The following is a 17,402-nucleotide window of genomic DNA, read 5'->3' as shown; positions in this document are numbered from 1 at the left end:
TTTTGGTACTTAACCAAGTATGTGAGAGAAATAATTTTCAGGAAGTCTTAATTGTTTTAAACATATTAATTCACTTCTTCCAGGAAAGGAAGAAGTGTAAAATGAAGTTCCATCCCTTAAGAGATGATGATGACCAGATGATAAGCAAAGATGATCAGAGGGCTGAAGTATCTCTCCCATGCAAAAAGGGCTAAGGCAGCTGTGTCTCTTCAGCATGAAGAAGAAAAGGCATGGGGGATGCCTCCTTGTGGCCTTTTAGTAGTTGAGAGAAGCTTACAAAAAGAAGGAAGACTGAAGTTTTTATGCGGCCTGATGATGATAGGACAAGGGTAACTGCTTTTAAGCTGAAAGAGGGAAGTTTAGCTCAGATGTTAGGAAGAAATTCTTTTTTTGAGGGTGGTGGGGTGCTGGAATGGGTTGCTCAAAGAACATATAGATGCCCCTGGAGTCATTCAAAGCCAGGTTGAATGGGGCCCTGGGCAGCCTGATTTAATGGGTGGCAATCCTGCCCCTGGGAGAGAGTTGGAACTAGATGATCTTTAAGATGATCAGACAGTAAAAGTAGACTAGGGATAATATGGGTTCCCTGCTGAAGTGGAAGGTGCCCTGGTAATGGGGCATGCTGAGAAGATGGAGATGCTGAGAGAATCCCCTTCAGACTCCTGGACGCTGGAGGGAGAAGGGTGAGTCTTGGAAATTGAGAGGTTGAGGAGGGGTGGTTCGAAAACATCTGGGTGAGATCAGTGTGCACAAATCCATAGGCCCTGATGGGATGCATCTGCATGTGCTGAGGGAGCTGGCAGAAGTGACTCTTAAACCGTTCTCTTATCTTTGGCAGGTCTGGGAGAACAGGAGAGATGCCTGAAGACTGGAGAAATAACCAGTGTCACTCAACAGCCTTCAAAAAGGGCAAGAAGGAGTACCCGGGGAACTACAGGCCAGTCAGTCTCACCTCTGTCCCTGGAAAGTTGATGGAACAACTTGCTGTGGATGCCATCTCCAAGCAGTTGGAAGAGAAGGAGGTTATCAGAAGTAGTCAGCATGGATTCACCAAAGAGAAATTGTGCTTGATCAACCTCGTAGCTCTTTATGATGGCATCACTGGTGGGGTAGATGTCATCTACCTTGACTTCAGCAAGGCACTTGATACTGTCTCCCACGACATCTTCATAATGAAGCTGAGAAAATATGGGATAGATGAGTGGATGGCGATGTCAGTTGAGAACTGGCTGACTGACTGATCTCAAAGGGTGTTGATCAGCAGTGCAGAGTCTGGTTGAAGATCTGTAACTTGTGTTGTTCCCCAGGGTTGGTACTGGGTCTGGTCTTGTTCAATATCTTCATCGACAACCTCGATGAAGATGTGGTGTCAGCATTCAGCAAGTATGCTGACAACGCGAAGCTGGGAGGAGTGGTTTACACACCAGAAAGCTGTGCTGCTATTCATGAAGGCCTAGACAGGCTGGAGAGTTTGGTAGAGAAGAACCAGATGAGATTTAACTAAAGCAAGTGTAGAGTCTTGCACCTTGGAAGGGACAACCGTATGCATTAGTACAGGTTGGAGATATGACCTACTGGAAAGGAGCTTTGTAAAGAAGGGGGTCCTGGTGGAGATGGGTTGGCCATGAGCCAGCAGTGTGCCCTGGCAGCAAGAAGGCCAATGAAATCCTGGGGTACACTAAAAGGAGTGTGGCCATCAGGCCAAGGGAGGTGATATTTCCCTGCTACTCTGCCCTGGTCAGGCCTTATCTGAAGTACTGTATCCACTTCTGGGCTCTCTGGCACAAAAAAGACAGGAGACTCCTAGAAAGAGTCCAGTGGGGGGCCACAAGGATGATAAAGGATTTGGAGCATTTTCTCTATGAGGAAAGGCTGGGTGACCTCACTGGTGACAGGATGTGGGGCAATGGCCTCAAGTTGTGCCAGGGTAAGCTTAGGTTGGATATCAGGAAAAACTTCTTTACTGAAAGGGTTGTTAAGCACTGAAACAAGCTACCCAGGGTGGTGGTTGAGTCACCATCCCTGAAAGTGTTTAAAAACCACCTGGATGTGGTGCTTGGGGACATGATTTAGTGGTGGGTTGTTAGAGTTAAGGTAGTATGGTCAGGTTGTTGTTGGACTTGGTGATCTTTAAGGTTTTTTCCAACCTGAGCAATTCTATGATTCTATGACCTGGGTCTGTTCAGCCTTGAGGAAAGAAGACTGACTGGGGGTCTTATTAACGTTTATAGATATCTGAAGTGTAGGAACCAAAGGAATGTGACCAACCTCTTTTCAGTGGCCTGTGGGGACAGGACAAGGGGAAACGGCCATAAACTGGAGCATAGGAAGTTTCACACAAATAGGTGAAGGAGTTTCTTCATCATGAGGGTGACAGAGCACTGGAATGGGCTGTCCAGAGAGGTTGTGGATTCTCCTCTGGAGATGTTCAAGACCTGTCTGGATGCCTACCTGTGCATCCTGCTGTAGGGAGCCTGCTTTGACAGGGGGTTGGACTCGATGATCTCTGGAGGTCCTTTCCAATCCTTGCAATTCTGTGATCTCTTCCAAGCCGTTCTGTAATTCTATGTTTTTTGGTTAGATAATTAGAGTAGACCTAGGCAAATTACATTGGTGAGAACAGTGGGGGGGGGGGAAAAAAACAACAACAACAACAACAAAAAAACCTAACCCCACTCTCCATGTGTTCAACATTGTCTTCACTGTGATCTTCAAGTCTTGGTTGGGCTTTTGGCTCTTGCCTCTCCTAGCACAGGGCTGTACTCATGGCTCTTCTACAATGGGCATTCCTTCAAGTGTTCCGGTTACCCAAGCCAACATCAGGCAGTCAATTCCACCTGAAGTCATCAGGTTGCAATTAATTATTCAGCCAGCTGATACAATGTGTTTGTTGGATGAGCACTGTTGGTACAGCACCTGCTGAGCCTTTATGTTGTACCTTCCATAAAGACTGAAAAGTTTAAAGGAGAACCTTCCTTCTGCTATACCTGATATTTTTATTTTATGGCAGATATTTAGTGTTAACTAATCAATAAAGATATGCTTTTTTGTTTTGTTTTAGTATATGAAACTTCTTTAAAAGTAGGTTCATTCTTGGTGAAGCACTGACTAGGTGCACCTGTCTTAGCAGCATATGCTGCTGTTTGATATAGAGTGAAGACTGGAAGTGCTATCAAGATAATTTTCAGTTCATTGTCCCCACCCATGTCCTAATCTTATTTTTGTGCAGCTTCAGATGTTTTTAAAATCGATTATTTTCTTTTTCTTGATTAATTCTAATCTTTATCTAGTTTACTGGACAGTAACATAAATGTCTGCTGGCAGCACAGCAAAATGATGAAAATCACCCCAAGTGCCAGCTTCTGACTTATAGGAACCAGCATGCTTAGCAGCTGTCTGTTGTTAGGGCTCAGAAGAACCCAAGCAGATGCCATGTTTTCTGTAAGTGCAATAAACTCAGTTAAACCTTTAATTGACACACTGGTAAATGCAAACAGTAGTTTCATGGCTACCTGTGGGAAATAATTAGTCTTTTTTATCGAAGTTGATCAGAGGGAATTCCATTGTTTATAAACTGGAAAGTAGCTGTCATATGTAGCCACGCTATGGATGCTTTGAGATTACTGGAAAAATCTATGGCATTGGTGGAAAAAACAGGAGCAGTGAGGTATCTGTGACCCTTTGCTTTCTCCCTTCTCTCCTTTCAGTGGCAGTGATGACAAAAACTTAGTTGACTTAGTGTTTCAACTTACTCCAAATTTCCAGTTAAAAAGTGAAAGCATCTACTGTGCGTCACTTCTCAATTGGGAATGTGATACATATGAAACAAACTCATGGCGTTGAGGTGTAGCTTTCTTGAGCTTATCTTGTCCTTCTGTGCTTGGAACTGATGCTCTGCACTGCGAAGCAGACAGATCAAGAGAAATATGGTAAGGCAATTTTTGTGTCTGGGCACCTTTGCTACTATGCGTGGCAACTGTGGTGAGACAGAGATGTAAGTTATCTGTGGATGAACCGTGGTTGCCTTGGGGCTGTAAAGATTATGAGATTAAAATAGGATGATTTATTGCAATAGAGGTATAGCTGTGCGAATGTAATAGCTGGGTGAAGTTTGCCTTAAAATCTTTTTCTTCTCTTAATCTTATTTTAAGGGGAGAGCAGCATGTAGTCCTATTAGGCATTAGGATTGGGGAAAAAAGTTATGTCTTGCACATATTTGTGCTTCCAAATCTTTTATTCACTGTACCAATACTTTCCACTTTTTATAGTACTGCATTTTTTCTGTACTCACTTATGGAACTCTTCCATCTAAGATGTGCCCTAGGATCTTATCTTGCTCAGCCCTAAAACCAGTCTTTCATTTGTCTGAGAAAGATAATTGGGCTGTTTTCATGTTAAGGAGATGCTGTCCAGTTTATAATTGCAGTGATTAGAGTCCATAGACTCTATAGATAGAGTGATAGAGTGTGGAATCGAACTCAGGGCCCTTCCTTGAGCTGAAAGAAGTTTTATTGCTTTCCATTGCGTTATGTTCTTACCTCGTGCTGTTTCGCCAGTCTCTGAATTTCGAGTGTTACAAGAGGAATCTCAAATATTCCTTCAGATTACTGGAAAATTATTGATAATCCGAATCTTGTAATCTCTTTTGTATAAAAAGAAACAATATTATCTTACGTTTTTTTTTTTAAAAAAAAAGGGGGGGGGGAGATCGAAATGTGAAGGGATTTCCATCTCTCTTATGCCTTTCTCTTTATTTTCCAAGCTGCAATCAATGTGTTCCTTACTAGCATTTCCCAAGATGCTCTGTCAGTACGGAAGAAAAATAAATGCATTTCTGAGTAAAAATTCAGGGCATCTAGAGCATACTTGACAGCAGAGTGTTTTGAAAACAATAGATTATTTTTGGTCTTTTAGTTTGTATGGACTACAACATTGTGTGTATTTATTAATGTTTACATTAAAAATGAAGGCATTATTTCTTTTTTCCTGTGCATGAGCCAAATTGCAAAGACTCTTATGCTGAATCTCCTCCCTGATGTACAACAAAGAATGGTAGTGCACAACAGGAAGGAAAGATCACAATGTGCAACTTAAAAACAGACTCGATGGCCCTTTTGATAGGGTAAGTGTGACTGGAAATCAGTTTCACATCTCAGTTCTTGCGGACTCTGTCTCCTTGAAGAAATCCTTTTATACTGCTGACAGAACAGGCACGTTAGTTGGGATAAGAGAGAATATCATGCTGGTGATCTGTGCCCACTGTAGCTGTTGTTTATCCTATTTACTGTGCTGGGGACAGTGCAGCAGCTCCTTGGCATGGTGTGGACTATGGAAAGGGCAGGCACGCTGATTGAAGTTCTTGCTTGGGTTTTTGGCCCTCCAGCAGCAGTAAAGGTGATGTTGGCTGAGCAAGGAAAGAGTGCCTGTCTGTGTTACAGCCTGGTATGCCCAGCGCTTGCTCTTCCATGGAAAGACTGTACCTGGAGTCCTGTGTCACCTCCAGCTGGTACTGTCTGTAGTTGTATTAACCTAAAGCACCTTTAAGGTGTCTGCCTTGTCCAAAGCTCTCTTGAGAAACCCGGGGGCGTGAGAGGACAGGGAAATGAAGGCCACTTCCCTTCACAGTAAATATCTCACAAAACATGTAAAAGCTATTTCCAGGGAGAAACAAATAACTGAAGCATTTGATTTTTCCCCCATCTCCATCATGATATTAGTGTTATTAGTTGTAGGCATTGGTGTTAATGATGCTAGTAACCAATTATCTTGAAAACTTTTTGCATGAAGATGGTTTATTGTACTAGAAACTTAATAAAAGAATAATGTGATTAGATATTATTTTAGAAATAACAGATTAATTCTGGTTTTTTCAGACCTGGTTCATGTTTTGTGCCAGTGGGAAGGCTGTCGTGTAGCAGCTGGGCATATGAAATAAAATGGTCTTAAATACAGCTCAGCACCTCTGAAATTGAGTGCCCATTGAATATGTACTGACTGGTTCATTGCTTTAACTATGAACACAGGAGCCCTGCTCGGGTCACAGAATGCATTCACATGCGTCTTAAAAACTGTTAAGTTTTAGAATGCTGGCAAAATATGCATTTTCCTAATTCATGTCTGCCCTTATATTAAAAAAAAAAAGTAAATCTTTACATCAAAAAATGCCTGTTTTCCCTCCTTCAGTTCAGATCATACAGACATGAGGATTTTCAGCTCATCAAATGTGACTAACCTAAAATCAGTTTAGTTTTTCTGTGCAGCGTGGTGTTCATTTCATGTGAAGAAGCCTCCTTCTCCTATGTCTGTCAATGTTTTTGTACACTTCCTACACTGGTGGTAAAGAAGAAAACATAGGTATGGAATTACGGAAGCAAAATACAAGGAGGAATTATTTTAATTATCTGGTGCCTTTTATCTCTACTTCTTAATTGCTGGAATAAGGAAGGTATGTTTCTGGGGTGCTGAATGAGAGAGCATGGTGACCTACTTTAGTTGAAAAACAGAGATGAAGTGAAGCTACTCCTTCAGGCCTGACAGGAATGAGCAATTCTTTTCAAATATGGTCTTAAAATCTTAATGCAAAAATCTTGCATTAGGAAGAGGAGAAGAAAACTTTCCAGTCCATATCCAATGAGGCTGCTTTCTACACAAGCATGCAGGCAGTCTATCTGGGCCATGACTGCAGGCTACAAGGAAAGGTGATGTTGGTGCTACTGCAGCTGGAGGAAAGAGTCTTAATGAAAACCTTAAAACACCAGTAGTTGCTCTTACTGACCCTTTGATAGTTTTGTTCACGTTGTTGAAGATATCACCTAGTGCATTGGCCAGTAGTTTACTGCAATGTGACTATCTCTAAATTAGTTGATTTATCTATGTGTTTTAGGTATTTTTCTACCTTGAGGATAATAACGGCACCTTGGTACTCTTTGCATGAAACAGTATTGTAAATCACAGAACCTTGCTAGTTGAAAGCAGTGACTTCCTCACCTGGAACAGGTGAGGGTAATAATACAGGTGAGAAAGCTGTTGGCATTATCTGTGTTCTTTGTAACAGAAATGTTGATTGTACACAGTGTGTTGTGAAATACACTTAGTGTGCATGTTAAGCATGTGTTTCAGCACTCCTGAACATCAGTTCAAATTCTTGAAAATACTAATGGTAACTTTAGATATTGCCTGATTTTTGTGAGGGAGACCAAGCTGACGTTGATAGGAAGGATGCTGTGTTAAGTATGCAGCATACAGAGCTTCCTGCATGTCACTATGCTGTGTTCTGTAATCCCTCTGGCAGAAGTGGCTTGCAAATGCTCTTGGAAAAGCAGAAGCAGCGGTCCCTGTGCTGAATGATGACCTTCCTCAGCAATGGGTTATTTATGGCTTACAGTATTGTACAAGATTTCCTCTCAGCTGAGAGGAAATGTAGACAAATAATAGAAAAAATTCATTATAACTGACACGCATCTGCAGAACTACTTCAGCACTTGGGATTCACAGCCTTCTCAGTGGCTTCCCAAGTTCTGTCAGCCCAGATAAGTGCATCTGTTGGAGAGTTGCTCTTGATGTACCGAGTAGCTTGTGGTTGAATGCATGTGTTAGGCGTAGTTCTGCTGTGCCAGGGTCGCACTATCCAAATGAGTTTGAAAGCACCTTTCTAGGCATTTGAAGTCCATGGGAGCAAGACAACTGAAAAATAAAAGCAGCTACAGTCTTGTTTATGGCATGAAAATATTTCTGCAATCTAGTTTTATGGTACACTTGACCTTTAACAGTGATGACTGATATAATGTTTTACTGAGAGACAGTCACTGAGGTGAATTGTGGCTTTTTATTCTAGAGCAGTACTGACACTTTCAGCTTAGAAAAGGCTTCCTTAGCAGCTTCTCGGCTGTTTTCTTTGTGCTGATGCTTATATCTTAGAGAGAGAAAGAACTCAAGTTCACAGCTTTTAAGTATTTATAAAAATGAGGCCCTTGCCATTCTCCCTGTGGACAGGGCCAGGCAGAGATGAAACACAAATAAATCAAGCATTTTTGTAGGGCTTGTGGCTGCTCTACTCTGCGTACTAAGTTAGCTTTCTGCACGTGTTCAACTCCAGCAGCTAACACATGTGTCCCTCCAGCCCCTCATGCTTTCAACCTACTGCTGGGTTGCAGAGGCAGGAGGTAGAGGCTGCTTAAGCTCCTGGAGCAGGTGGAGAGTTCCATACTCCCCCCTTGGATGCTGGTGGCACACACTTTTCCTGTGGGTGTGAGAGAGTGGAACCCTCCTTTAGTTCAGCTTGTTGGGTGTGGTATCCTGCTGCTTGCTTGCAGTAGCTTTTGGGGGTTGGGGGGGAGGAGGGCTGGAGGCATAGTTGCACATATGCATGCATGCTGATGCACATGCATGGGTGCACGCGTGGATCACGCTGCTGTGCACCTGCATGCATGGATGTACAAATGGGAGCATGCGTATGGGTGTGCACTCAGCCATTCGGGAACCTGCTTTGGCAGGGGGTTGGACTCGATGATCTCTGGAGCTCCCTTCCAACTCCTGTGGGTGCAGGTGGGTGCACGCATGTGCGCATATGGATGTACCCGGGCACATGCACGGATGCGCACGCACGTGCACCCGCACACACGCGGCCACAGGCACGCTCCTGCACACCGAGCTGTGCAGTGCCGCAAACGACCGCACACCCTCGCGCACGCTCCTGGCTCACCCGCATCCCCCGCGCAGGTCCTCGCAGCCCGCCCTGCCTTGCCCCCGCCCCAGGAGCATCCCGAGGGCGGAGACGCTGCGTTCTCCCGGGACCGCCCGCCGGGCCGAGAAGCGGAGCCTGCCCTCTGGGAGCGAGTGAGACGACCGTGGCACTGCGCGGCTACAGACCGGCCCCCCCATGTGGGGCTCCGGGATGGAGGCGTCCGACCGCTGCCGGCGGCACCTTCCCGTTCTGCTGCTGTGGGGTAAGCGGGACGCCGGGCCGGGGAGAGGCGTGGTGGCGAGGAGCTGCTCGTCGTCCCGAGGCTTTCCGCCCTTCCGGACGCGGGGCTGAGCGGCTGAGCTGCGGGTGCGGCGCGGCTTCTGCCCTCGAGCAGCATCTCGCAAGGAGAGCCGCCCGCTGCAGTACGGTGCGTGCGTTGCCCCCGGCACTGAGCTGAGCAGCGCTGTTTGCCGCTCCGGCTGGGAGCCTCGGTCCGGTGCCGCTGAAGCAGCTCCGAGTGCAGGAGCGGGGAAAAATTTCAGTAAAGGTAGGGTTAGGAAGGGTTATTTCGCGTTAGAGAGGCTGGGTTGCAGAAGGGTAGTGGTAAAAGTGCAGACATCCTTCAGACTCACAGCCTTCACTTAAGGTGAGATCGACTCTACTGCCAGAAATACTTGTGTGGCTTATTTATTTACTTATTCATTATCAGGGAGGTTGTCTTAGGACTCAGAGAACATAGTGTGTTGTGGTCAGGTCAGAAGTTCGTGGCAGATGTCAGTTCTGAACTTCACTCCACAGTAACCCCCAAGATACAGCTAACGTGTCATGGACAGGAGAAAAGAGAATCGGCCTCGTAGATTTACACTGAGTACTTCATAAACTTTGTTTGCTAACTTCTTACTCTTTTCAAAATACAAAGCTGGTAAACGCTGGAAATACCAATAACTATTTTGATAGTTACACTGACAGTGTTCAGTAACGTTGTCTGTCTCAAGAATGTCAAATAAATGGAATTTGTGATTCTCCATGTTTTGAGTGCTGCTAAAGCTTTACCTTGATCACTCAGATATTTTTCGTTTTCCAGCTGTAAAGGAATAACAATAATAATAATAAAAGCCTAACACTTGCCTTGGCACACGATAACGTGTGCACCTTGAGCTTAGTGAACTAACGAGTAACTTTTCTGAGTGGGAAGACCTGATGTTGCTGTGACTCTTGCAATGTGAAATTACTTACTGAAGATTTTGGAGAGTGTGTAATGAGGGACAATGTTGCTGTGGTTCTGGAAAGTTGCAGTTATTTTTCACCAGGAAGGAACAGGTAAATCAATTGTGCCAGACTGTTTTTGACTGTACTAGTTGCTTTCTCACTAACACTAACTAAATGGTTTTAAGGATACAACATATTACTTTTGCTATAAGTTGGAAAGGATAATAAAAAATTAAACTAAATCACGCAAATTTCTTGGTAGAAAAGCCATTTGGGAGCCCTGGAAACTTTATGATATCAAATGGAGGTTTTTGAATTAAAAAAAGTAACTTAACAGGTAGGAAAAAACAATGTTATCAATTACTTCAGAGAAATTTTACTTGTGTGTGTATTTCCAATTGAAAATTGGAATTGTTTTCCTTTGAATGTGGAGGCCCAGGAGTGTCTGTTGGCTGAAGACTTGTCCTGGGAGCAAAGGATTCCAGCAGGCTAGGAGATGATACCATTGCATTCTTTGAAGACGATACAAGCTGGCCTCTCCCTGCTTCCTCTTATCTCCTGATTGAAATTTGTGAGGCACAGGATACAGGAGCAAAGGATTTCCTACAGAGATCCTGAAGCCAGAAGCTGTCGCTCTCTTGAGCAGACTTGACCACTTTTGGACTACAAGTAATAGTTTGTACTGTCATTCTACTTATCAGCTGAACAGCACAACCTCCAGCGAACCACCACAGAATCTGACACCAAGGCATCGCTGGTTTGAAGAGCGGCGAACCTCTTTGCTTTGCACTTTGTACCTCTGTCTGTCTGCCTCTTTCCCTGTTTTCTATCTTTTCTCTTTACCTTCTTTTATTCTTTTTGTAGTAGCTGTTGCCTAATATTTTCTTACCTATAATGTTCATTAATTGTCATTAGAGAATTAGCCTTTTTTTTTTTTTTTTCCCTCTGAGTGTTAGTTGTTGTTAAGAAAGCTCTCAGTAAATCAATGCGTGCGATTCCTCTGAGTCTCGGATGACTCCATTGCGGTAGCGACCCCTGCTGACGAGGGGAGGCTCGACACATGAAATCTGTTGATCTCCCCGAAACCTACAGCGTGGGACAAAGTCCTCGGTGTCAGCGCTGACTGAATGCTGTAAGAAGCTTGTCTCGGTAGAGACTGGGACCTCACTTCTCCATACTCACACCGCTGCTTTCTGCCTGTCTTTCTGTTTATGGCTTTTAAAATATTATCATTACATAGGACCATCTGTTGTATTGTCCCTCTTTGCGAAGATGGTAAAAAGGCAGCATTTGTTTCCTAGAAGCCCAGAAATTACAGAAGTTGGATTTGCTGTGATATATATTCATGTCTGCTGGGATGAAGGAATCTGTGAGCTGAGGTAGCTGATGCATGGGCACATAATTGATACTGTTCCTATATGAAGTGTAGATGCTTAGAAGTTATCTACTAGCTGCAGGGTAGGATCTAAACAACTCAGAAGTAATGATGCATTTACTGTAACACCCTACTGGGTTCTTTCATTCCACTTCTCTGAATGGAAACTCATGCAAGGGCTTGACCAAGATATTTTACAGACTAATCAGGCTTTTAAACAAGTACTTGTTGTCTAACTTTTGCTCCTTCATTTTTTGCAAGATGTCTGTGCTTCAGTGACATTACTTGTATATGAGTTGAATGACTCTCAGTAAGGCTGGATATTTATCTGGATTCTAGAGAAGTCTTTGACAGTATGTGTATGAATGCCCATATGAGAGGGATTATGTGATATTATCATATGGAATAGTTGCTCTGAAGACTTCAAAGATTGGGTATAGTTGTTCATGTTTTGTAATTCCATTTCACAGAAGAATCTTCACTTTATGGCTGGAGGTGAAAAACCAGTCAGTTGGAAAACTAGGAACAAAGCCTGGCTCCAGGCTCCCGTTCTTACAAAAGACCATGTCACATCATGAAAAAATGTGTAGTGAAATCTGAATTCTGTAAGGTCCTGACTTCCCCTAGCATTGAATACAGTATCTGTATCTCCTAGGAAATTTGGACTCAACTGAGGGGGGAAAAAAAGCAACAAAGAGGAAACAAGATTATTAACCAAATAATCTTGTCTGTGTGTGATTTCCTTATAAATCTATCATGCTGTCCTGCAGCTGCAAAGAGTACAGTGAAGAAAGAGAAAAACGGTGTGGGAGTGCTGTATTTAAGAAATCCAGTGGGTCTGTGAGTAAAACAAACTAACTTTTGCAAGTCAGAACACCTGATTTTGAAGCAGAATGGAAAGTGATAGCAAAGATGTTTCTCTACCAAAATGAATGTTTCAAATTCTAAGCGTAAGATTTTCAACACCAAATGAATGGGAAAATAATTAGCAGACCTCGTAAACATAGGTTCTGAAATTGAAGCATCAAGTGTAAATGCAACCTGTATTCCAACTTGATGCAATATCCAAACATGCTTCCCACTCTCCTTTGCCCTTTCTCTATCTCCTGATTCCTTTTTTGGAGGAAGGTGTTTCTTCTCACCGAGGTTCATGCTATGTGCAGAGGACAAGATGACCAGCAGTATTTTACTGTTGGGGTTCAGTTAATCTGAAGTGGCTACAGGTGGTAGCACAGAGCATCAAATGCCATTCCCAGCTTGTCTTGGTCCAGAAGCTGGCAGGGATGACATCATCTGGGCTTGAAGGTCATTCCAGACTGAAGGTGGAAAGGGAGATGGGCTTTTGCACCTGATTTATGCCAATGTAAGTGAGATCCAATCCTGAAAGCTATTTGGGCAGAGAACTCTTCCTCTTGAATTAGTAAGATTCCACTAGCTGAACAGTAGCTAGTTTTCTCAATATCCCTGAGGTCTGAGGTCCTAGCTTTTGGGTTTGGTTTAGCCATATCTGCAAGGCAAAATATGGGAGCCTGTGGATGTAAATTAGAAATCTTTACTGAGGAAGCCAGCTAGTGCTGTAGGTATGCACATTCACAAGCAGTGAGATTTCTAACAAAGGCTCTCAAGCAAGACTGAATTGTATCAAGAGGAACGGTGGGAGGTTTTGCCTCGGGAGTTTTTTTTATTTAACCTTTGCAGCAGTGCCTGCTGTTTTTTTGTATAGCTTAAGCTTTTTTCTGTTTCTCCTACCTCTCTACTGGTAGCAGAGATTATTTGTGGATTAGGTTAGAGGCAAATGAATCAAATCCCAGCTTTTCCTACTTCAAGAAGAAAATGCAGTGAGGAGATTCTTTATAAAATATTTACTACCATCTGTGCCTTGCTGTTGAACTTGAGAGAGAGAGAATGGGAAGAAAGCAAACTTTTTAAGCCTCGTTAAGAATTTGTGACAAAGCCTATTTTAATTCACACCTTTTTATTTTAACAAAAGTTGTATCATGAACCACTTATTTCAGAATAGACGTGCACTATTTTATGCTTTGTGAAAACGTCCTGTGCTTTTTCCCTTAAAATAAGAGTCCCTTCCTAGACGCTTACACTTTCCATATTATCTCAAGACAGGCCTGACAGAAAAAAGAAAGTTTTCTACCATGACTGTATACGTAGAACAACGTGAAAAGCTGCTTGAAGAACTTTTGGGTCATTTGGGAGGAAGATGTGTGGGTATGAGGAAAGAAAGGAGCAGAAAGCAGAATAGTATTAAACTTTCATTTCTAGGAATGTTCAGGCTTGATCTCTGTTCATATTTAGGCTTCCCTGGAACCACACCAAAGAGAGGAAACAGTTTTGATTCTCTCTAAGGAGTTTAAAAGACAGTGGGATAGTGCTGTTAAAAATGACCTGAAAGTTAGAGAGGATCTCTGACTTCATCATTAGAGCATCTTGACATGAACTGCTGTACTGGCTTGAGCAAGAAGTCTGTCTGCATAGGAGCTACAGGCCTGTATTTAGCCCTGGAACAGGGAATTTCGTTGTGTGAAACAGATAGCCAGGTTCATGGCCTTTTGCAGAAAAGATTCTGCTCGGTTCAACCTATGCTCCAAGTGGGAGCATTATCATCTGCAGATGATAATGTGGTGGGCTCTGCCTCTGCCGTGGCTGTAACACAGTGCTGAACTGACAAAGGCACATCTTGTTTGCATCTAGCAAGATTAAGCTGAGTCAGCAAAAGACTCTGCAGAAGCACCACACCCTACAATAAAGCATCTGTTTTGTTTCTTTCACAATCTAATAAATGCAACTAATTTGCCTTTATTTTGGAGAGCATGATTTGGGGAAAAAATTCTTCAGGCACTGTGAGAGGAAATACTGTAATTCACACTGGCTAAAGTTGCGTTTCCAGAGGTTTTAAGTGATCAATTTCCTTTGGTGTGCAGAGGGATTATAGTCTTTAGCATCAATGTTTAAAATACTCTTGCATTTCAGTATCTCAAAAATTCAGATTTCTAGATGCAACAGGACATGCTGCCCTCCTGCCTCATTTAAAAAAAAAAAAAGAGTTCACAGCCATCAGTTGTTGTGAACAGGTAGGGAGATACTATGACAAAAATAACTTTGTGAAGTCATTCAATCCTCACCAACAGGGCATAAAATCCAGGTTTCTTCCAAGACTTTAGCTCGGAGAATAGCGAGACTGAAGAGGCTTAGAAACTGTTGGATTTGATTCACAGTCCTCTGTTTTATTCTCTCCCTGTTTCTGCCACTTAATGCACTGAAGAATATTATAAAACCTGTGTGAAGATGTCCTCATAGGCGTGGATGCTCACGAAGGCCATGTGGGTGCTCACAGACAATTGAAAATGCTCAGCTGTCAGGCACTCTACAGTTTAGAAGTGAGAGGGATCTTTTTTTTGGAGAGTATCTCAGCATTGGCATATGGGCTTTTCCACCTGGCAGCCGCACAGGGCTGTGGTACAAATTTCTTCTTTATGTTTGCTTTTGGGAGTCGCTGCAGACGTTGAACAGACCTTTTAGATCTTGTGGGTTTGTGAGCTATTCCAATGGAGAACCACATATCGAGAGCATAACTTGTCCAATTTAATATTCAGAGGTTTATTTAATTGCTTAGCACTGTGTCATCCGTGTTTATGACGCACATCACTGAGTTTACATCTTCAAGTGAAATATGAAAAAAGACTTCTGAATTGCTTTCAGTTCTGGGGCACTCAAAACTGGTATTTCCACGGAGTCATTGATTTTAATGCAGCATGTATGAAATCTCCTATATTCCTGTTTCATTTTTGTAAAAACACATCAATATCTAGTTTTTTTTTAATAAGCTAAGTTCTTACCACAAAGTAGCTCAAACTTAGCACTTACTGCATCGTATTTAAGAAGTCACTGAAATCTCCTTTCTTGTTTTTAATCAGTAGACCTTGGCTGGATTTGCATTCAGGCAAGACAGCCTTTGTGATTAGGTTAATGTTGCTGCTGAATGTATTTCCAGGAACATGTTTGGTGTGGGAAGCGTTATGCAATAAAATACTTAGTAATGCACTGTAGAGCTGGTATTGCTGGAGTAACTGTGGGCCCAGTTTCTTTCTAGCTAGCTCTCTCATAAGCCAGAAATACCAAGGAAGTCAGAGCAATGTGAACAAAAGTTAAAAAAAAATGAAGCTCACAAAATGAATGTTTGTGTTTTCTTCATATTTTAAGATTTTGGAAAGAAATACTAATGCTCTCCTGAAATAAATTATATTTTTAATAATGGGAAAAATATCTGTACGCGTTGATGTTATGTTTTGAGTCTGGGATTATTCAGTGAGTTTTACTTAAAATAGGTTCCAGCTCTACCTTTTTTCTTCCTTTTCTGTCAGAACAGTACAGGCCAGGAAGACTGTATATTTTTGGTACAGTAATCTGCTGAAGATTTCAGCATTGTATGCTTAGACACATTTTGTTTTTTCTTTTTCTTCCAGCTACTTCATAATTTGTCATGTAATGAATTACAAAATACCTTCCTACTGAAATATTTTTTTGGCAGAAACAGTTTAAAAAAATATCACCTTTTGTAGGAAGTTGGAGATTCTTTACCAGTTGCGACCTTGAAATCTATGCTGGAAATATTTGTAAATAATATACTGTCATTTGAGTAGAAGTTAATGGCTCGGTGCAGAAATTATTGAAACTGTTTCTTTCCTACTACCTTTTCTGCTGCTCTCTTACATGCCCCAAAAATCTTGAGGAGAATTTTCCTCAGACTTGGGGGAAAAAGCAAAACAAACGATGGTTCACCCCCAAATGATACAGAAGCTATGGAAAATTTCAGCCTGAGAAGAGCTGAAAGCAGACAGATTTAGACAAGCAGTTTTGCAGCTTCACTGATGGTGTTTGTGCTAAACAATAGGGAATAACAAGGAATAACAAAGATTGTTCAGGATAATCTTTTTTTTTTTTTTTGTTGAAAAAGGTCTGAATATGAAGCAAAGTGACTGGACGTGTATGAAGCACTCTTTTCTCTAAGTGAGGGAGAATTAAAGTACTTCACTTACTCCCCAGTGCATGGAGAGTTGTAGAGAGGCTTCTACAGCAATGCAGGGAGTCTTGTTTTATGCAAAACTAAGAAGTTAGCTCCAGTGTCACTTATAAAGTCCAAATTATGAAACTGAAGTCTAAACTGAGAAGGCAGTCACACAATCTCTGATGCTTTTTTTGAATAGCAAGACACATTTTTTTTTTTGTGCGGCCTCCCAAGAAGAGCTTTTATTTTATCCTTAAATTACTGAAGAATTTTATAGTATTTACAGTGTGTGAGTTTGAGGGGAAAAAAAAAAAAAAAACAACAACCAAAAACACATGAAGAAGGTTTGGATAGTGTAACAATAGGAATGCTGTGCAGTAGGAAACTCTGATGATGGATCAGTCATCACAGAGCTCAAAAAATGTATGGATCTGACAGCCTTCTCAGGAGCCTGCTGCTTGGGGTCAGTTTTGTTGACCCTCCCTCACCATTCTTTTGCTTCAAGGGATCCAGGGGATACACTGTAGCATTTTTCCATGCAGTGTTTACTTTCCATTTTGTTGTTTCTAGGGATAGCACCCTAGGGCATGCATGAGCTGAGTCAGGGGAGGGTCAGTTTGGGTATTAGGAGGGTGGTAGCCAGGAGGGTTGTCAGATATTGGAACAGGACAGTCACAGCACCAAGCTGCTGGAGTTCAAGCAGCTTTTGGACAGTGCTCTCAGACATTTGAATTTTGGGTGGTCCTGTGTGGAGGAGCTGGAATCAATGATCCCTGTGGGTCCTTTCCAACTCAAGATATTCTATGATTCTAGGATTCTAATAACTCTGGAGCACTCACAGACAACTTTGGCTACTTAAGAAAAGCAACCTCATGCTTGAATAGTCAATCCAAATTACTCTTTCATGACAGGCGTGGAGATGACTGAAAAAAAATAACTCAATTGAAATTGCGTTGATAAAATGATGCAATATGGTAAGTAACATTAGAAGGGGAGTGCTACATGGAGCATCAAAAAAAGGTGGATATACTGGGAAGGGATGTCTTCAAGTGTTCCATGGTTTTAAAGACTTCCTCAAGAGGGAGTGTGCTGTGTGACCCTTGACTGTGAAACTT

General features: G+C 42.3%; 1 protein-coding gene across 7 annotated transcripts in view; it reads left to right on the top strand.

Moving 5' to 3' along the window:
• The first annotated feature begins 8,073 nt into the window (after window positions 1-8,073).
• The window catches only part of RAMP3 (receptor activity modifying protein 3), a 39,045-nt gene continuing 29,716 nt past the window's right edge, over window positions 8,074-17,402 (top strand). The window contains exon 1 of one of the 7 annotated variants that reach the window (XM_019613661.2): window positions 8,074-8,945. In XM_019613661.2, the coding sequence (XP_019469206.1) occupies window positions 8,386-8,945 (560 nt within the window). In that variant the 5' untranslated portion in view covers window positions 8,074-8,385. The remainder of the gene's footprint in view (window positions 8,946-17,402) is intronic. The other 6 variants (XM_019613662.2, XM_019613663.2, XR_002112855.2 and 3 more) reach the window with 6 other exon arrangements.

The sequence above is a fragment of the Meleagris gallopavo genome, chromosome 3, assembly GCF_000146605.3.
Source record: "Meleagris gallopavo isolate NT-WF06-2002-E0010 breed Aviagen turkey brand Nicholas breeding stock chromosome 3, Turkey_5.1, whole genome shotgun sequence".
NCBI classification, from domain to species: Eukaryota; Metazoa; Chordata; class Aves; order Galliformes; family Phasianidae; genus Meleagris; species Meleagris gallopavo.
This window is presented reverse-complemented; position numbering and strand designations above follow the sequence as displayed.